This window comes from Grammomys surdaster, unplaced genomic scaffold (genome assembly GCF_004785775.1).
Source record: "Grammomys surdaster isolate TR1022 unplaced genomic scaffold, NIH_TR_1.0 147, whole genome shotgun sequence".
Taxonomy (NCBI): domain Eukaryota; kingdom Metazoa; phylum Chordata; class Mammalia; order Rodentia; family Muridae; genus Grammomys; species Grammomys surdaster.
In genome coordinates this window covers 3,583,691-3,605,676 of record NW_021604605.1, presented here as the reverse complement: position 1 = coordinate 3,605,676, position 21,986 = coordinate 3,583,691, and the positions used below count along the sequence as shown (strand labels likewise).

Below are 21,986 nucleotides of genomic sequence, written 5' to 3'. Positions count from 1 at the left end.
GTGTGTGTGTGTGTGTGTGTGTGTGTGTGTGTGTGTGTGTGTGTGTCTTGTGTGTAGTGAGAAAAGCCATCTTACTGTGAACACAGGAGGTGGTGTATGAGAAAATGCAAGGCATTTGGCACTGAGGCTAAGGAGAAGGCTGTGTAAGAGCTGGAAGGTGACTGAGGAGAAGAGAAAGGTTGTTTTGTCCAGGCATATGTCAAGGTGTTAGTGGAGCATGATAGAAAAGAAAACTTACAGAAAAAGAGAAAATGAATTAACAGGTGTGAGACAGGATGATTGATAGGTAGAAGGATTCTTAGAGATGAGATCTGGGATGTTCTACTAGAGAAAGGGGATGTTCTACTAGAGAAAGGAGACATTTACTCTGTAAGTAGAAAGGGACCAGTGGATAGCAAACCGTGTCAAGTGGCTGAGTGAGCAGAGAACTGGCAAGGAGATATTGGATCTAGAACGGGGAAGCAGCTAGCTACAAAGGCCTTCAATAGCTGGAGACTATAGGAAGAGGTAAAAAGAGCAAGTAGATAGCAGACACTATAAAAGTTCCACAGACCAAGAAGTAGGATAAAAAGGCCAGAAAAATGGACTTTATAGAGAGGGCTGAGTACATGGGCAGAGGGTGGAAATCTGTAAGAGGGGAAGTTAAAAGCTTTAAGAAGCTGAGTGGTTTCTTGGTGGTTGAGCTTCAGAACATCCATGCTGAAGGCTGGACCCAGAAATGCTCCCTCCTTCCTTTGGGATGAGGACGAAGGACCAAAATCATAGCTTATATCTTTGGTCCTTTAACTTGGTTCTGGTTGCTAATATCCCCATCCCTGACTCCATGGTGTATAGGGTATCTCAGAATCAATGACAAGGATGGGCAGGCAGCTTTGATGACAATGAAGTGTGATTTGAAAGATAATGTGGTGAATCCCTCTATTTTCTGAGAGTGATGGCAGCAAGTTGTGGTTCCCATTGGAGTATTAGACCACAGAGCATGTCCCACAGAGGCGGTGGAAGCCTACAGTGCATGTTCCATACCCTCATCACATAGTTTCTTATTTCCCCAACTCTGAAACTTTCACCTCAGAGGCCCACTTAAAAACAGTCAGGTTGGTGGGGGTGATGACACACCTCTTTAATTCTAGCACTTGGGAGACAAACAGGCAGCTCTTTGTGAGTTCTAGGACAGCCCGATCTACAGAGCAAGTTCCAGGATAGCCAGAGCCACACACAGAAACCCTGTCTCAGAACAAACAAACAAACAGAAAACACCACCACTAACAACAACAAAAGCAGTCATGTTTCACAGCCAATTAGAGATAAGTATTTCGCTCATTTGTTAAAGCAGTAGGGGCCTAGAGTCTTGTGATCTAGCCAAATGCATCATCCACTAAAAGAAAAAAAAATGACATTCCTACATACAACTAGCTCTTCAGCTCTTTGACATACACATAATATGCTGGATGTGACACAGGATCTTCATTTCACTTGATCTGGCTCCTCTTCTCCAGCATGGCTGCTTTCTGGTCTTATGCAGGTTCCTCTCTGATGATGTCACCCTACCGTGCCTCTGTTGTTTTTTTTTTTGTTTTGTTTTGTTTTTTGTTTTTGGCTAACAAGTCTCCTTGGATATAGAAGGTAGAATAGTGGGACAATTATAACCCCTGGGTGTTTGTAAGTAAAAGAGGTGCTAGATACTAGAAGTTAGAGTAGGTGCCAGATCCAAAGATTCTAGAATAGTCAGCCTTTAGCATCTTTTGTTTTGTTAATGGACCAGTCCTCTAGTATATTCCCACAGTAACTTCTGTGGTTCCCAGAATGCAGAAACATGAGGAGAGAAGTGCAAATACCTCATTAGTGAGTCCTGCATCTCTCTTTAAGGCTTCAGTTATTTCAGAATTGAATTATAGTAGAGAAAGGCTTATTTGCATTGACAAATGACAATTAATGGACGGGATGATTAAAAGTGAGAGAAGCTACAGAGCCTGAAATGTCAGTGGTTGGTGTGCAAAATAATTCCTCTATCACATTGTCTCTCCGTGTTCTACCTCCTCCTTTCTCTTCCCTCTTCTTTTCATGCTTCTCCCATGTATTCCCATCCCTTCCTCCTGCTTGCTTCATCCACCCCCACTGTCCATTACTGATGCTATTTTTCATGATCTACACAGTCAAATGCCATTAATCCAGACAGGCGCATGAGAGTCCAGCTAAGCTGTCCCATGAACCAATCTCCTAAGCAGTCAGATCCAGGGAAACAGCAGGCAGACAGCCCCCCCACCCCGCCCCTCAAGGGTAATGGCAGTTAAACCAATGAACCAGAGTGGCTGCCCCTAAAGTAACTAATAAATCACTGGAGTCCAAGAGAAGTAGAAAACTCCCCAGCAAACAGTGCTCAGGACATATGCTATGACCTCCTCTGCCTTGAATACCCATGGCACACAGGCTAGCCCTGATTGCTCTCAAGGTGCCGCTCCCAGATTCCGCCTGGCCCGTCTCAGTTTCAGAGGGAGGTCATTCATTCCAATGGGATGTGACAGGTGCCATCTTCAGGCGCCTGGCTCTGCTCCCAGCAGCAGAGACTGTCGCTGCCTGCAAATCCCCCAAGTGCTATGCTGGTCTGAGGAGAGCAAGCAAGCCCTGAGGTGGGGAGATGACCTTTCAACAACTCAGAAACTCAAGGTGGGATGGCAAGTGCGGTGTTGCAAAATGAGCCCTGGGCTAGAAGGTTGGACATCTGGCTTCTAGACTCATTTTATCTACGAAACTTGCTAGATGAAGTTGGGTAAGTCACTTCCCTTTTCTAGATTTCTGCAATGCCCCCTGTGGTCTGAGGCGGTTATACTGGATTATTTCTAATTACACTCTCAGCCTTAATAAATCCTGAAATTGAAAAAAAAACACCTATTGTTTTTGAAATTTCCATTTCTAGTTAAAATTTCTTTGGTGATACCTTCTCCAGGGCTTCAGTTTTGCTGACTTGTCACTAAATCTTTCACTCCCAAACAGTCATTCAGTACTTGGTGACATTGACTAGTATTCAAGTTCCACCTAAGAAACACAGTCCTCTTGGATTATGTTGAACTTTTTTCTCTCCTGCTGTGCCAATTCTACCCTTGGGGCTTGGCCATCTTGATGGCGTTCTGTGGGTGGGGAATGAACCATTGGCACTCAGACTTCAACCTAGGCAGGGGAGGTAGCTGCCTAAGAGAAAGTTTCCCTCAGCTTTGTATTTTCAAATATTTAGATGTTGAAATGATGGCACTATAAAGAGTTGTTTATAATATTAAAGTGTTGATTTCATAGAAGTTGAAAGCAAAGTGATTGTTACCAGAGGCTGAGATTTAAATATGATAATGCATGTGTATCTCAAAATATCATGATACCCTAAAAATAAGTGCATTTTTATGTCATTGTGTATCAGTCAAAAGTAAATAGAAATAGAAAAATGCTTGTATATACCATCATATTAATGACTGTCCCCTCCACCTCAGTGAGAAGGATGCTGCATTTGGACTCTGCTCCTAAACATTTCAGAATACATCTAGAAATAAAGACGGTTGTAGCTGGAAAGATTGTCAGGCTTTGTAAGGGCTTTAGGACTCTCAGCAAGGGGTATGTGTCCATATCTGGCACTAAAGGTATGTACAGTCTGAAGAGAGTCAATAAGTATATAATGTGTAGATTTCAGTTTGCATATGTATGGCAAATGCAAGGCAGTCAGGTACAAGAGAAGGGTACACAAGCAGCAATCCAAATAAAGGCTTAAAAGAAAAGGCAGTGACATTGAACAAGTCACTTATCTTATTTGATCTTTAATTTCTTCATCTATACATCAAAGCTGTATGAAGTTCAGAGGTGAAAGTAGAGCACTTTGTAACTTGCTTAAACATCTGGAGGCCAGTGATAGACAGAGAAGAACTTCAAAGCTAGTGAATGTCTGTTGGGAGCTCCTCTGTCCACAGATTGGTGAGGACTCATTATATATCGAAGTGTATGCTTCTCTTACTCATCCTCCAAGGACTTGTAACTGGAAGCCACATAATTTTCTACCAATGAAAAAACCTCAATGGTTTGTACTGTATATTTTGTAGCATACATTGTACCTCTGTATAGTTCTTTTTATATAATGCCATTTGTTCTTATGGATTGTAGCAATAAAGAAAGGATCATCCCCCTACTTTTTCTTCTTTGTGACATTTTCTGTATCCCCTTAGTTTGTACTACTCTCCCCAACCCCACCCTGTAAAGGCTTACAGAGTTGGAAAATTCTTTCATCCTGCCTACCCCCTCATTCAAAGAACAAAATGCTTTACAAGATTAAGTGAACAGTTTGGATTTTTTAACTTGATTTTTATCTTTTCATTCAACCAGGGGGGTATGTGTGTGGGAGATGCACTTGTCAACTAAAAGCAATTTCTCTGCCTCCTTGGGGACTGAAGCGTAATCGTGTCTCTGTCTTTCTGATGTCAGGATGAAACTTGCATTTTCTTGAGTGGTGTCAGCACTGACAGACAGCTCCTGGGATCTAGCAAGGAGTACTGGTAAAGAACGGGCTGGGGGGTGAGAGAATTGGAGACTGGTCTCAGCTCATCTGTCTTCCCCTGGGTGACTTTAGACTAGTCACTTAATTTACTTCACCTCTGTAACTTAAAAACACAAGAATAAAAACTCTTCACTTCTATCTTACAAGCCTTAGTAGAGGACTTTGTCAGGCTTTTCTTTGGAAGGAATAAAACCATAACATTAAACTCCATGGAAGCAGTATATCTTAAAATACTATTAAACAGCTGAAAAGAAAGGTCCAGTTCTCCTTGTACAATTATACCTAAGAGATAAAAGACAAGACCATCTGAGGCTCAAGACCCACAACATTTCCTCATGATTTCATGTCACTATGAATTCAGACATCTCAAGCAGAAACCAGGAAGACAGAATTTTTAGGTCCTTGGTACTGGGGTTTCCTTTATGGAGTATGTATAATTGGTATGGACAACATATGAACATTCTGATAGGTCTTCTCAAACTAGGATATGTTGGGAAGCAGGATTGCTAATCTACCATTCCCTCTACAGGCCCATAGGTAGGGGCATTGTTGTCTCTCCTGAGGGCTCTTGTGAGGGAGGGACTAAGACTCATCCTCCATTTCATAGAAGTTCAGAGAAGTAGTCATGCTCACACTCATTCATCTGGTCATGTACTGTGGTATGTTGACCTTATTCCTGATATCTTATTTCCAAATACTCAGCTCTTTCTACATTGTTTCACCTCCCTTTTCCTTAATGAAAAGAGCCTAGCACATAGAATGTTCAAATGAAAAATCTGACTAAGCAGTGCCGATATACAAGGATTCTCAGAAAGTTCAAACAGATGAACTTTTGAATACATCATAACTATAAAGGTTAAGATTTAAGATGGTCCATTTCTTGTAGTACATAGTTATCCATTTCCCCAAAAGGAAGTAGAGAGGGGTTAAAGTGATCAGTTTTTCCTGATGACTGCCCTAAAGTTTCTTGTAGCTTAGATGCAATGGGAAGAGTGGTACGGGGTCTACAACAACAGATTTATTTCCTTGGTAAATAGTTTCCCCAATTTTAGTGACCATAAAAACCCCAGTGAGGTAACTTGTAAAATGTAATATTTTCTGGTCCCTATGTCCAGAACGGTTTTGCTTGTTTCTTTTTGTTTTGACGATTTCCTGGGGATTGAATCTAGGGTGTCTCACATGCTAAGAAAATTTTTATTTTGAGAGAGTCTCACATTGCTTTGTAAACTGGCCTGGAACTTGTTATTCCCATGTTTTGATCTCTTGACTAGGTGGGATTACAGGTGTGCCACCATACCAGACTAGAAATTCTTATTCAGCAGAAGAGGAGTGAGAACAAGGAGTGAGTGTGAGTTGTTCTAACACATCCCAATTGATGTTTCTTGCCCCAAACACCATACCCTGAGAAACAATGAGCATTGACAAATTCTAAAGGCCTTTGAGTCTTACAGCTGAGCTTAATTATTGACCATTGTTTCCTTTATGGTAACAATACACTTTTATACTTAAAGAGAAAGTAAGGTGTGAAGCTTTCCTTTTCAAGGTCACCGAATCCCTAGATGACTTCATCACAGTGGCTAAAGACTCCACAGTAGACTTATGCCCAAATTAGGATCAGAGTCCATGGTTCTTATTGTATTATATGATAGGAGACTTAAGAGACTGTTAACAGTCAAGCTTTAGGCCTTGAACTGTCAAGATAAGGACAAAGATGCCCAATATGTCCTAGTCATGAGTGGTTGCAGGTCCATCAGTAGGCTCCTGAAACTTTTATGGGGCTACTAAGGACGTTTGTGCACTAGGAAAGATGAGCTAACTGAATATGTGCTTCCAGATAGGAAATGAGCTTTTTCCCAGTCACCAAAGTGACCAACGCCACTAGTACAACCCCGAACTACAGTCCTAAATTATTAGCATATCTGGCTTAGTCTTTTGTTCAACAAAGATATTATTTATTTTTTGAGCAGAGTTTTCCAACTCTAGAGAATAATGTGTTTATTAAAGAAAAATTAAAAAATCCTACAATATGAAAATAATAAAACAGTTAAAATTGTCCATAATTGTATTACCTAAATACAATCATGATTAAGTTCCAGTGTATTTCCTTTTAGCATTTTTTTCCCGACATATAGGCATATTATTTATTTGCACTGTCTGGATTATATTGTTCATACATTTTGCATCCTGACTTATTTTTATTTAAAAATATCATAAGTGTACTTTCAGATTATCATATAAGTTTCCAAATTACATATTTAAAAATAATTGCATAATAATTCATCCATTGAACCAGCATTATTTGCATTACTAAATATGGCACCTAGAGGACATTTGGTAAATATTTGTTGAATGAATTAGGAGATTGATGGATGAATGCATTGCCCTATTATGTGACATTTAGTTAAAGTAAAGATTTTTTAAATGGAACTCTATTATTTTGTTTTTAGAATTATGAACACTATATTTCTCTTTCTCCTCTGCCTCCAGAAGTGTGTATGCTTTGGCTTGCTAACAACGACTAGCATCTACATTTTACATATGAAAAAAACCAAGAGGTTGAACATCTCTCTCAAGGTTACATACCTGGTGCATAACACAGCTGGATTCACTATCTAGGTTTGTGAGGTGTTCGGGCATTTTTAACCTTTCCACATCACACTTCTTGAAAAAATAAAATAAAAAAGACCATAGAGAAGGATCACTTCCTGTGTTTAGGCTTCAGTTAGAGCTATTCTGAAAGCAAGAAATTCAGCTACCAAAGACCTAAAAAAGGAACAGGTAAGCAGGTAGCCTTTTTTGTCATGAGTAAGTCAAACAAAAATTCATTTAGTCGAATTTTTTAAAACTAGGATTCCACTGAGGTTATAAAGAGACTAGTGCTGGGTAAGCTCAAGAGAATATGTAAGGTCACTATCCAGAACCTGAAGGTGGGCTTTCTTAGGTGTCACACTTGTTTGGCTTGGGTGACTGAGAATTTGCACAGCAGAAATTGGTGAAGGAGCTTGCAATGTTTGATTGCTTTTAAAAGATGTGGGAAATTGCAAATGGTTTAGAAAATGGTGCAAAAGATAAGGGGTACCATGTTTCCCAGAAAGAATGGAAAATGAGTTGAAACCCTTTAAATTCTAGCTATAGCTCTACTTTGCTAAGAATTGCATGGGTGAGTACAGGTGATTTTTCCTTTTAATGCACCCCTTCTGCCACATTAACACTAATATCAGTGGTTAGCCAAGCAAATGTAATAACTACTCTCCTCAAAGGACCTGTGATTGCAGCTTCAACTCCTCTGGCCCACAAACGAGCTGTTGGAAGATTTTCCTTATTTCTTTCCACCTCCCCACTGCATTTTGATTGACAGAATACCATTTTCCCAGTGGAGAAACTGCGGGCACAGAGTCACATTTGTACATCTAGCAATGAAGAAAAGGGGTAGAAATTAATGTGGGTCTTAAGGCTTGAAGGAAAAAAAAGAGGAAACTGCATTTAGAAAATGTTCTTGCCCAGTGTGGTCCAGTCTCTGGTGGCTGCTATGTCTCTCTCAGGATTGAGGAGGGGTAGAGCTTGTTTACTAACACCAGGAGTCCCAAACATTGAGCCCACTGCAGGACATGCCTTGCATATGTATATAAAAATTCAAAATACAAAGCCTTAAGATAAGTGCAAAGATATCTGACACAGTACCACTCCTCACTGAAATATCAAATATCAAATTCTTTCTAAAAATAAATGTTGGTGCCCCTCCTATGCCAGTACTCTAACAAAAGCTTAGACCATGGCAGTTAAGTTGGCAGCAACTTAAGGCACCCCACATTTATGAGTACTGGACACTGTGTACTTCTAGGTCAGGTAGGAATCAAACCCCTTAAAACAAAATTTACCAGGTAGAAGAATATCACTCCCTTTCCTGAGAAAATCTCAAGGCCAGGGCAATAACATTCTTCTGATTCTTCCTGGAGGAAAAATGTCGACTCTCCCAGTTACATTCTGGGTCCTCAACAAGGAACCAGAGCTTTAAAACTATATCGGATTTGGTGCTGAATTTGCTGAGGTGAGGTGTCTCCTAAAAGTGGGCGTGGGGAGTGTTGGTCAGGAGAGGGAAATATTCCTAAGGATTTAGACCCCATTTAAATTCAGGGGTTTGGACACTAGGACTAATTTCCGCAGAGACTGGGCTCCCTGACAGTTGAGATAACCTCCACTAAAACATGGAGGTTTCTAGGGGCTGAGATATAGATCTGAGGTTCTCTGGGACAGGTGCACTATGGTGTCCTCAAACAGAGGAGCTTCTGGACACAGGCCTGATTTTTAAATGCTCTACCAAGGGCAACCGGGGGGGGGGGGGTCGAGGACAGAAGGCCCTCCTCAGATTTGGGGCTCACCAGGGCTAGGATGTCATCCTTCAAAATGTGAGCTCCCAGAGGGTAGGGGCAGGGTACTGTCCTCAAAGTCAGAGCTTCTCCAGACAGGAGCTGAGTCTTGGACTCCCTTTGCGTGGGGGAAGGGGCTGCAGGGCCAGAGGCCCTCCCCTCTGGCGGGCGGGAGGGGGCCTCTCATGAGGCCCTGCCCCCTTTCTGACAAGCTTGAGGTGTCCGGTGACCAAGATTCTCAGAGCTGGGTGCAGGGTGCGGCCCAGGGCGTGGTCACCGGGGGCTACTTAGAGCAGTCCTTGCAGGGGCGACTGCACGGAGGAGGTTAGCTGCGAGGCTGCCAGGCACTCAGCACGGGTTATGGCGTGGATGCTGGACTGCCTTTTCGCATCGGCCTTTGAGCCCCGCCCCCGCCGTGGTGAGTGGGACCCACCTTGTCGCTCAGCTGGGGTGCTCAGCTGGGGGCTGCTGGGGGGGGGCTGCAGCCCCGGCTGGGTGCCCTAGGGCTTGGCTCCCCCCACCTACCCCCTTGTCTCCTTTCCCGCTGGCTTTTAGCTAATTGTTCTTGGCTCAAGGGACTGCCCCGTCGAGGACCCGCATAAATCACCAGCTTTGCCGGGAACTCAGAGCAATCGCACTAATGGCTCCACAGAACTCGGGGCGAGCACGGGGGGGGGGGGGGGGGGGGGGCCCTGGCTCTATCCTAAGGTGGGGACAGCCAGAGCCTCCTGGCCAGCAAGCCAGCCGTCCCGCAACCCAGCGCTCTAAGGCCCCAGGAGAACCTTTTCTTGCAGGGCATCCAGAACCCAGGGACCCTGACTTGGAGGTGGGGTTTCCTTTTGCCATAAAGCCTGTCCCCCTTGTCCCAATCTCAGCTGAAGAATAGCAGTCCTGGCCTCTTGAGTTGTCTAATTTAACCCCTCCATTTAAGAGATAATGATATTGAAACCAGACAAGTGAAAGGCCTGCCCAAGGTCATCCATGTAGTTGGCAGGCAATCTGGGACAGCTTAGGCTCTGGTAACTGCTCATTGCCCTAAACTGCTCAGTAGTGAAGGCCTGGGGTCTTTATTCTGGGTCTTTCCTTGGTGCTTAATGTCAGCGTTTGATTTCTTTACCCCTATGGAATGGACGGCATAAATATCTAAACTTCACAGCTTTTGTGTCAATTTGTGTATCCCATTTCACCCTTCTGGAACGCCTTCTATAAAGTACATTTGGAAAACTTTTCTTTTTTAAAGTTTCAGGAGGCTAATGCATTACTTTGGAGATTCCTTAGGGACCCCCCACACACATGCACCCCCAAATTTATACTGTCCTTCACTTCCCTTTGACAAGCCCCACCCGCTTCAGGCTGCCACCTGCCCCCATGGCCACCTGTTTTTCCATAGTCTCCAACTCCAAAATCTATATTGGTGAGAATGCGTCATTGGTCACCAGCCATAGACCAAACCTGGAGTTGTCTCTTCTTTCTTCTGCCCCCTCACAGGCAAGGGAGGGGAGGCACCAAGTGGAGGGGCCTCAGAAACCTAATTCATCAGAGACCTGATTTTAGTTCTTGCCAATACTAGCACCCTGCTGACACCCATCCCAGTAGTCTCCTTCATGCTGAGGGACTGAAGCAGCTTAGCCAGTTCAAGTACACTCTCTGACAGGTCATAATCTCTCTAAACTTTAAAATGATCTTCATCCACTGAAGGTTAATTTTTTTCTTTTCTACACCTTTAATGTGTGCAATCCTGGCAAGAGAGAGAGAGAGAGAGAGAGAGAGAGAGAGAGAGAGAGAGAGAGATCTGTGTAGTGGTGTTAGCTTGTTGCCAGAACTCGGAATGTTGAAGCACAAGGATTGTTGAGTTCAAGGTCCACCTAGCCTAAGTAGTAAGTTTGAGGCTAACCTGGGCTAAAGAAAGATAAGGGAAGAAGGGAGAAGGGGAAAGAAGTAGAAAGATGGGGAGGGAGGGAAGAAATGAAGGAGTCTTATGCATTTTGAGGCCTTAAGTCTTGAGCACCCTCAAAGGTAATGAGAGATCAAGATTAAGGAGGCTCCTCCTTATGGGGATTCCCAAAAGAAACCCCACTCCCATCATAAAACAGCAAGGTCTACCATAGTCAAAGGGTAATCTGTGTGCTGACTCTCTGGAATGGAACATCGTCACCTCCCGGCTCTACCACTTAGTGTGGCACTTATCTCATTTTCCTCACTCAGTTTCCCCACTGGTTGAACACGTGGCAGGGCCCACCAGTAGCTGCTTGCCTTTGAGCATGCTCAGTTTTAAATGCCAATGGCCAGACCAAAAGAGCATTTCCAGCTGTGCTCTGTAAATACAGCCCTGAGTGGCTGACTTACTCTCTTCTGGAAGCCCACATTGCTCCCAAAGCCCATATGTCCATAGCCATAAATATGTGTATCCGTACACATCCTGAACCCATGCATTCTTTACACAAAGCCATAAACAACAATAAATAATAGGTGGATGGCATAATTTCCACAAAACCCCATACTCCTCACATCATGCACACATGTGCTACCCACACATCCATGCAAATTCTACACAGTTGACAGATTATCCATACTGCAATTATTCTCAGGGAAAGCTACTTAAAATTAAGTAAACACAAGTTCTTTTCACAGTGCCCGTTTTCTGTTTAGTCAGTGTTTTAAACAAACACAAAGTCTGCATTTCCAGCTGGTGAGACCTGTCCACCAAATATTCCTATAACACAGTACTGCCTACACTAGGTCTATTACCCACACAGTGACAGTTAATATATGTAAAGTGCTTACCTAAATGCTTGGCCCTTGAACTCAGCCTTACAAACACAGTCTCACTCATGTCACAAAACATCACTTTTAACTATAAAATAAAGGCAAGGGTACAAGTTTTGATCAAGTAAGACTATATACTTTATATACTATATACTATATACTACATACTACATACTACATACTACATACTACATACTATATACTATATACTATATATACTATATCTGACCCGGTATGGATTTAAAAATCCTTAGGCATCAGAGGTATTAGAGATAGCTCGCCACAGACTGAGCAGAATGTGGGAGGTATTCTAAGTAGTTACTTTGTCAGAGCAATCTTTTGAGGTTTTAAGTGTCAATGGAAAATTATATGAAGTTGTTTGATAAGGATTTCACTAAGGTCTGGGAGACATGGGGTGGGGGTGGGGTAGAAAGCCAGCACCATTGATTGACCCACTTGAAATTCCCTTCCCAATTCCCTCTTGGCATAAGATTTGGCTTCAAGCACTGTGACTTCTATACAGCAGCCAAAACTCAGAAGCTGAAGGGACCCTGGGGTCCATTTCACATACAAATCTAATCTTCTCTTAGAGGCGATACCTAATCGATTTGCTGAGCCCAGGCCCAAATGGACTACAGAAAAATCATTTTACAGAGCAAGGGCAAAATTGCCAAAAAAGACCTCTCACTCCCTTGGCCAGGCGGGTCAGATAAATATGAAATTCACTAAGGACACCACATCCCAAAATTCCTTTGTGAATTACTTCTTTCTGCTTCAAGACTTTGCCCCACATGTGAAGCTAGCTAGAGCTAAGCTTACTAGGTTCAACCACACTCTAGTTACCACGAGGATGAAACACAGACTCTGTGGCTTGCAAACTGGCAGAAATAATCCATGTGCAAATGTACCCCAGGCTCTAGCAGAAGAGCTGACATTCATCAAGCTTAAATATCAAATGACAGAGAGCACACTGAACATCAGGAGAGCAGGACACCAGGTCCCTGAGGGTGATTATGGCAATTGTGAAATCCACATCAGTCCTTCGTTTTCACACTTACCTACTAAGACAGCCTAAATGACCAACAATAGTGCAGTGACTAAATAACCTTTATGACATATCTACTTGATAGATAGGATACAACCATAAAAATGGGGTCTGTGAAGAATACATAATAACACGGAAAACGGCATGATCATAACCATCACAGGCGAATTTTGGAAACACCAGAAGAAAATTTACAGCAGGTAAGCCAGGAAATTCTAGAAAAGAAGCAAAATAGCACTCCGGGTTTTGTTTTCTTAAACTTGCATACAACTTTCCCCTTAAATTATTCTTTAAATTTTAAAAGGCCATAGAAAGATTAATCAAAAACCTATGAGATGCACTCAATTTATACACTAAACTTAAATTTAATTATACACAGTTCGATAAATATTTTCTTTCATATTTTTGTTTAAATATAATGACATCAAACCAGCTGATCATTATCTTCTTGGTGATTGTGAAATGTCCCTTATTGCTAGGTGAGAAAATGGTCACAGCTGGTTGGAGTTCAGGGCCTGATCCTACAGTGTTGTTACGAGCCTGTTACTTCACTTCTCTTAAAGTGACCTGGCTACATTGTTTGGTTATTAATGACAGTAATAATCATTATTGTACATGAAATTATATGATTTTTTATGCTTCAGGTATCAGAAAATACATATCTTCTTTCTTCTCCAAATATTTACCAACAACCAGGCAGTTTGCATAAACTACTGCGTTTTACCTTCAGAACAAGCCTCTAAGGTATTATTCTCTGTAGTTTAAAGAAAAAAAGCCAGAAAAAGTTCTGTAATTTGCTCAATTTTACATAGTGATTGAAGAAAATTTACAATCCCTTTTGGCCTAACTTAAAAATATGAGTGAGAGCAAAAGGGATCAGAATTATAAAAGCTCCCAACACAGCAGGTATTTCCAAAGTGGTCAATCTGATATCATTGGTGATGCCCCTTGCCCAGGGTCCAAATTCTGGGGTTTGAATTATGTGCCTGCTTATAGATTCCTCAATGGGAAGGTGCAGTGCAAACACCACCTGTGTCCTCAGAGCTGGGGCTGTGAGTCAGTAGGAAATGATTTCTGCTTCCTTCTGGCAGCATCATCTGTGCTTACATGCATGCACGGAAATGGTAGATGGGATGTTTGATGAGCCTTGGCAGATGCTCAGATATACCTCTTGAGAAACCACTTGGCTTCTTTGAATGGGGATGTGGTACCCAGCAACTAGTAGGTCCTTGCTTAATAAGGAAGCCTGTGTAGTTCTATGAGCTTATCCTAAACTGCTGCTCCAACTGTTCTCTGGATGACTTGGCTGATTCTTAAGTATTATGCCTCTCACTTTTCCTCTTAAAGCAGAGGCTCCAGTATCTTCTCAGATGCACATAGAACTACTGATGTACTAGCTTGCAGAGTAGTGCCAAGGGTCAGTGAGGGAGGGGACCATGCAAAGGAGAGGTGGGATTTTAAAAAAAACATCAAAAGGCTGGCTGTTCAGAGCTCTGGCTCCCATGAGTATCAGTAATTTTCTCATCTGTCAAAGTTTTGGTCCCTCCCTAGAATTATACCCACCCAGGCCACCACCTGAACCCCCATCCCTTAATCTTACTTTCAGCTCTAGTGTAACTAACTTTAGCTTGTAGTAACTTGCTTTGGTCTTTAGAGGGAGGCAGTAATATCAGGGAGGAAGGGGTCCAGTATAGGGTCTTGCTCCACCACCTTTGACAATGGTGAGAGCTAGTTTTTCTTTAACTGGGAACAAATAATTAACTACTGAACGGAGGCTTAATTTTCATTCTTTCATATCTCACAGAGAGCTATGATTCTGCCCCCCCACATCCCATTTTCCTCTGAACCTTGGAATTTGCTAGAACTTAGGAACTCTTGTTGATTTCTAGAGTAGAGATGAGTAGAAAATACCTGTCCCCCACCAAATCATAAGGCAATCTTGTCAAGAAATAGATTCTAATATTTTTTTTTTTTAGCACGATAGCACCTATTTAGGTGCAAGACTGCTGGGGCTGCAGCTGGAGTTGGAAAAGTCTGAACATGTAACAGAAGGTTTCAGACTTTGTGGAGTATTACTTCTCAAACCCAGATCCGATTAACACTGCCAGGAGAAACTGCAGAGTGAGAATTGGGCTAAGGTTCAATTCTTTTGGGGCTGCATTAGGTTGATCAAAAAACATCATCCTAAAAGAAGAAGGGGCTTTTTCAAGAGTGTTAAACAAACCAGTAATGAGAAAAATTGTCTACTTAGTCAGTGGGTGCCACACCCTGAACATCCTGGTTAAGATGCTACAGGAAAAAAAGGAAACATGGAGAAGGGAATTAACTAACCTTTTCTTGAACACTTATTATGAGTGTCAGGTATTTGGCTTGGGCTTTCTATGACTCATATCTTTTTCACATCTAAGCAATTCTAAGGCAGTCATTTTGCAGGTAGGGAAACTGAGGCTTAGAGAAGTGAAGTAACCTTCCCCAAGATCACACACCAAGTGTGATCAAGCTAGAATACAACTTCAAAACTGCCTTACTCCAATGCCTGTGATTTTTCTCAGCTCTCACAAAAAAAAAAAAAAAAAAAAAAGACAAAACACCTGATGCTCAAGGACTTCATTTTCAGGGGGAAATGAAGATTTCTTTCCTTAGTACAATTCACTTTTTATGGTCTTGAGCCTGTAGATTTGTCTATTTTAGGATAAACAGCAGTCTGGAGACATTAAGGCACTTTCGTCTTTACAAAGCTTCATATAGTCTTCATTCTATGTGGACACATTTCCCATACTCCAAAGAAGGACAAGCTTATGATAGCAGTTTAAAAATATAAGAAAATTTGTGTAGGGTGTGTGTGTGTCTGTGTGTGTGTGCCTGTGTCTATGTGTCTGTGTCTCTGTGTGTATGTGTTTTTATGATGGTGGCAATAGTCCTGGCAGCACTATTGTATCTCATCATTTACAGGACTCTTGGGTGAGAGTGTCTCAAAGTATGGTAATATTCTCTGGCCCAAGATGACATCTTAAAAACCTCTCAAATCTGGAGCCCTTAGCTTCTTTAGAATTTGTTCCCATTTCACAGGCATGAAAGTTGAGCCAAAAGGTCCCTGTGGATGCAAGTGGTAGACAGGTAATTTAGTGGTGTGTGTGTGTGTGTGTGTGTGTGTGTGTGTGTGTGTGTGTGATGGGACACAGGAAAAAAAATCTTCTAGAAAGGGAAGAATGCAGCTGTTGGTAGTGAGGAAGCAAAAAAGAGCCTGGTGTCTTCAGAAGGGGAGGGTTGGGGAGTCAGAGAGACCCATGCAGGGCAGAGTGCCTGAGAACAGATGCTGAAACATACTGAAGTTTTGCTGAGCTCCTTGTACAGACTTAAGTATAGTGAAATAAAAGGTTTCAGGTGTTTTTTGTCCAGTGAATCTCAGACCTTCCATCCCTAGTCCTTTTCTACTCCTAAAGAAGCCTTTCTGTGCACCTAATACTTTAAGCAATGCTTTTCCTGCCCCACCCCACCCAGGATGAGGTGCTGACCCAGGCCCAGCTGGGGGGCAGCTTTATGGATGTTCCTACTGCTTTTCATCCATACGCTAGGCTCATTTGTGCCAGCTGAAAGGGCACAATAATAACAGTGGCAATTTAAATCGTGCTTCTCGCTTCCCCCCTCCCCCCGGAAAAGTGGCAAAGTGACTCACCACCATTGAAATGTCTCTCTCTCTCTACTCCCTGACCCCTTTGCAGCCATCCAGGATGGTTCCCTGGGGGGCTCAGTTGGGAACCAGAGCTTCCAGCCATCCTTTGGCTCTGACTAGGCTGACACCACGCCCCCCATAAATGTGTTCTCCCAAATGCAATGTATTGTTTTAATTAGAATTTCGCAGATGAAGTCGCTTGGAAGGCATTAGAACAGCAGGAGGCTCGTTAGGCAAGCATAGTGCCCCCCCAAGCATGAATAACACAAAATAGGGTCCATTCAGTAATTATTTCGGGGGGTCTACTTGTTTTTTAATACGTAGTTTGATACGGAGAGGACTGGTTTACTTGAAATTCACTGCAGAGCAGCTTCTGTTGAGCAGATCTGGGGGAGCTATGAAACAGTCCTTCCTTATCCCTCGGCTCTCTTCCTCCCAATTTTCAATTCTGCGATGCTATGACCAGAAAAAAAAATGCTCATTCTTGGTTTTCTTTCAGCACTAGCCTAAGGAGAGCTCCCGGAACTGGAGGTGGTGAGGTGCAGTTAGAAGGAGAAGGCTTCAGCCGGCTGAGAGCCAAAGTAATTATGCTGAGTACTCTTGGTACTGTCAGGAAACTCAGAAGAAGGAAGCCCTGGGAAACAATACTGTTTGATAAAGACTTCACTGTCTACCAGGAAATCAGAGAACTTTTATCGAAGCTGCCTGCTACAGGAGAATGATTTTAGGGAGCATTGCAGACCCTGAGTTCAAATACTAGCTCTGCCTCCTAGGACCTGCATGATATTGACTTAACTACTCTGAGCCTGATGTGTGAAGTGTAGAATGGTGATAATCACACTGCTGTCTTCCTCACAGTCTCCTTGTGAGGACTGAAGGACATAATACATATAATGGGACAGCACTACGCCTGGTACACAGGAAGTGCTTAACAAATGAAAACAGTATTAGGATGATTTTTATCCTTCTTCCTATATACCAGGCATTCTCTGTAGCAGCCCTTACATTTGAAAGGAGGAGCCAATAACGGCAGTTATGAATGATCATGCCCTAAGAAGTATGAAGAGTATAATTGTGATAATTCAGAGAAGGGAGCCCTCAGCTAGGAGGGAGGGGTAGAAAAAAAAGCAGAGAAAGTTTTGTGATTCTTTCATTAAGTCTTTAAAAAATTAAGGAAGAGTTTGTCATTAGGCCCAGGGGTAAAAGGGCTTCCAGGCAACTGCATCTGCCCACACAAAGTCATAGAGGTGTGAAACAGCCAGGCCTTGAACAAATAGTTGTGCTCAGCTGGAGACAAACTGGGACCTCCTGGTGGGGTGGTAGTGACATGGGTCAGTGATCAACAAGTTTTCCAGATTACTCCCACTAGCCCCTGCACCGCGCATTAGGCGCCCTACCTGGCCAATGTGCGAAGCCTTCCTCTTCGTTCTCTAAGCAGCAGGTAAGTTCACACCATGCCTCATCCGACCTGGCAGGCATGGCGTTGGAAGAGCAGACCTCCACCGAGGAGATCAAGCCCGCGTGCGCCCCTGCTGGGGTCGCCAGCCCATACCTCCTTCCTTGTCCCAATCTTGGTGCAATGTGCTCACACACACACACACACACACACACACACAAACACCAAACACACACACAAACACACACACCACAGACAGAGAAAGGGAGGGAGGGAGGGAGGGAGGGAGGGAGAGAGAGAGAGAGAGAGAGAGAGAGAGAGAGAGAGAGAGAGAGAGAGGGGGGGGGGGGGGGGGGGGGAGAACTATGCAAAAGATCGCCTGGGTTCTTTTAAATACTCTTGTGATTTTACACACTGCACCCATACACTCCCATGATCTCCCTCCAAGACACAACGTATTCATTTCTCCGTGCAAGCATATAAACTGGACACACACGTCCAAACCACACACTTGAACACACAATTAAAATACACATCAAACCCTCACCTGCACAAACCTTTGCACACAAACATTTCAGTACTCTTATAGAGGTGCCTTGCTCACAAATGCACACACTACACATCACAATAAATACTACCTGTAAAATCACACTGATACACATCTAAGTGTAAGCACACACAAAATATACATATGCACACAAGATTCAGCAGGCACACACACTGTTAACTTACATACATTCACCACAGCAGATCCACAGACCCGGCAGAATTACACATCGAACATACCTACATCCAGACCGCACCCTCATAGGTACTCTACAGTCAGGCAGAATCATACATCTTACAAGCATGCACACACCAACAGCAGAAACACATGCCTCCTCATGTCACAGAGCAAAGACACCCCACCAAACACTTGGGTTAAATCATGCACCTCACCCTCCCATCGCACACATACAGCCACACATGAACACATACACAGACGTGCCTTACCCGCGCGCGCATACACGCGTACATGCATACATACATACACATACAGCTCGCCCCCTCCTTCTCTCAGGGCGGAAGAGAAGGGGGCGAGGAGTGGAGGCGGGGAAGAAAGGAGGGAGGATGGGCGTGCAAGGCGGAGCGGGCACAGAGGCTCTTTTCCCTTTGACTTGAGGGTGTTGCCCCTCTGTCCCGGGTCAAAACAGTGAGTTGGGTCCAGGTATGGTCCAGTCGGAACCCAGGAAAACAGGAAAGTCCGGGGATTTCGCCAGCAGGCGCCGAGCACTCAGCGAGGACCCTGACTCAGATTGTGGTCGACCCCGCTCGAGGCTCCTCCTCCCAGTACCCTCCCCCTGTCCCATCTGTTTGACCTCTGCCCCTCCCCCCAGGGTGTGCTGCTTCTTTTTTTTAAGCCTGAGAGTGGATCTCTGAGGAGTGTGGGGCTTTATTGGTTTCAAAAAGTAAAGAGTTGAGATTTGCATAGAAGCTTTTTGCGGAAACCCCTAGCTTATAGCTCGAAGACTTCTCTCAATGGAGAGCTCATTATTTTTGCATAGCAACAGATTTACTACATAAAAGGTAGCGGCAATTAGAAATCACTGACTCCATGCTGACACACAGTAGGACGCTGCCCCCCCCACAAAGGGGGGGCAAATATAACAGGGCTATTTGCAGCCTAGACTAACCTGCGTCTGTTCTCAGGCAACTAGAGAGCTCTCCCCCCACAACCCCCTTAGCACTCAGCTCTGCGCTTCAGGCACACAGCAACCTTGGACCTGGAGCCACCGGCGGCAGGGGGCGGCAGAGTGGCTGAAGGTGATTTACATTTCTTGCACCTTAGCCTCCCCGGGGAAGCTCCAAGGTTTCTCCACAGACATGATAATTTAGGTTCCTGTCTTTTGCTCGTGTTCTCTGGAGATGGACCACAGGCGAGGGAAATGGAGGAAGAGACAGACGGTCTTTCCTCCTCACTACTCAGAGCCAAGCCGCATAAAGTTCTGTGCAAAGCCTGTGGATTTCCAAGTGGTCAGGGGTTCGGATTTCCCTGCTGCCACTTTGTAGAAGGCTACCTTGGCAAGTCGCAGGGTAGTTGGGGAATTGACATAAAAGGCATCGCATTCCTTCTGGGAGCCTTATTTAAAAATATAAGGATGTGTGGGCTTGGAGGACAGGAATCTGGGCAGTTTTGAGGGACTTGGCCACTAACTGGTGCCCCTAAGCCAGGAAGTCAGAGGGTGGCAAGGGGTTCGGGTAACTTTCAATTTCTCAAGCAATGCTCTGTGCTGGAGGGAAATGCCTGCGTGGATGTCTTCTTGATGTTAGTCCCTAACCATGAGGAACTCCTGGTTACAGCTCCAGCCCGTGAGGTTGTGGGAGGGTCCTCCCACCTGACAAGTCTACCCACCACAAGAGCTTCCTACTCTGCTGACAGATTTCCCTCTTTACAAAGTGCTACAGTGATCTTCATAAATTTGTAGTGAACACTCACTGGGTGCTAGAGATGTCTCTCATTATTTTATGTTCTGCCAGTGCCTAACATAGTGCTAGACACACAGCCCAAATGTAATGCAGAAGAGAGATGTCCTGGGTGAAATCCCTTGGCAATACAGAGAGTTGGAGGTTCAAAAGATAGTGTAAAGAGCACAGAAGGGGAACTTGAATAGTGGCACTACAGGTACTGTGGGGATAGAGGGTGGTGGCTTTGGGCAATGGGCTATTTGACTCCTCCTCAAAGTCTTCAATCTCAAAGTCCCATTGAACATTAAACGGGCATTTTTGTTTTGTTTTTCAATGCAGCTGAGGCTTCTGCAATTAATTAAGGAGAAAGCCTCTTTCCTGGAGGGCAGAGGCCTTAGCCAGCCAGAGGGTGAGTCACCACCTAGGAGTTGGGCAGCAGAGGTGGTGCTGAAGTGGCGATGAATCAGTCCAAGATACCACAGAGAGATTACCTGAATGGTGATGAGAAGGGGGATCAGACAGGAGCCTGAGCCTCAGTCCCCTGAGGCTGAGCCTAATCGATAGAGTGACTACATTTATATACACAGAATCAACTCCTAATTGGCCTCCCTACTTCTGCCTCCACCCAGTCCCCAATGATAGTCCTGGAGTTCTTCTCAGAGCAGAAAGTTCAATAGAAAACACTTCCCCTAGGGTCAGGTGTGTGTGAGAAAGAGCTGGGTTCACATGTGATTCTACTGTTGCTTTGGTTATCCTGGGCAAGTGCTTCAGTACTAAGGTAAGTGCTCAGCATTTGGAACTGTCATCTGCTCACTTTTCTGCAGAGTACTGTGAGGGCAAACATTTATGCTCCTATTTTGCAGTTGAGAAAACTGAGGCCAAGTAACATTCACTGCTGGACCTATTTACTATCTCAAATTATCTTGGTGTATTTATGTTACCATGGCAACCATTGCAATTTAAGCCAGCCACTTGCCAGTCCTCCACCTAAATTGGCTTCCTATGAATTCAGGTTCAAATCATGCCTCCCTGCTGTCTTTGAACACTAATATCTCGCTGGGTACATAGGTAGATGTTTTTCCATCTTTGATAACATACCCTTCACACCAAATATTAGTTTTTTTCTGTCATGCCAGCTTTATCTTCCACCTTAAAAGTCAAGCACCATAACTGGGGGTGTAACTCCGAAATGATCTGAAGGCCTAGCTTGCCCAAGACCCTGAATCCAGTCCCCAGTACCACCCGAAGCAAGCACAAATAGAAAGAGGTGGCCCAATATCAGCACCTTATCACAAGGAAGAGGGGAAATTGTCAGCAGGATGCTGCAGTGAGGAAGAGGAACAAAGCTGCCAGAGACAGAAGGAGGGGTTGCAGAAAACTCTAGAGAGGGAGACAGGGAGAGAGAGAATGGGAATGAGGAGTAATATGCCAGGGACAATTGGACCAGTCTCAAGTGCTCCCTCCCCCCTTTCTCCATCTCCTGGTCTGATGCTCTAGAACTTATAAAGGGGAATCACTCAGCCCATTTCCAACAAGAGAGAAAGACAGCCTCTCCTTCAATGGAAAGCAAACTCATCCTGAACGTTCCAATTATACTTCTGAGTGGGGTAAGGTTTATTTAATTTCAGGGGGAGAGCTCAAGATCATCCTGATGGTAGTGATGGTGATACTTGTACCCCAAACAGCACACATATGTATGCAGCCAATGAAAGAACAGAATCTCTCTCTCTCTCTCTCTCTCTCTCTCTCTCTCTCTCTCTCTCTCT

At 43.9% G+C, this 21,986-nt stretch overlaps 1 protein-coding gene across 2 annotated transcripts in view; it reads left to right on the top strand.

The window, feature by feature from the left end:
- Positions 1-9,255: 9,255 nt before the first annotated feature.
- The window catches only part of Arhgap36 (Rho GTPase activating protein 36), a 28,029-nt gene continuing 15,298 nt past the window's right edge, over positions 9,256-21,986 (top strand). For both annotated transcript variants that reach the window (XM_028765020.1, XM_028765018.1), the window contains exon 1: positions 9,256-9,313. In XM_028765020.1, the coding sequence (XP_028620853.1) occupies positions 9,256-9,313 (58 nt within the window). The remainder of the gene's footprint in view (positions 9,314-21,986) is intronic.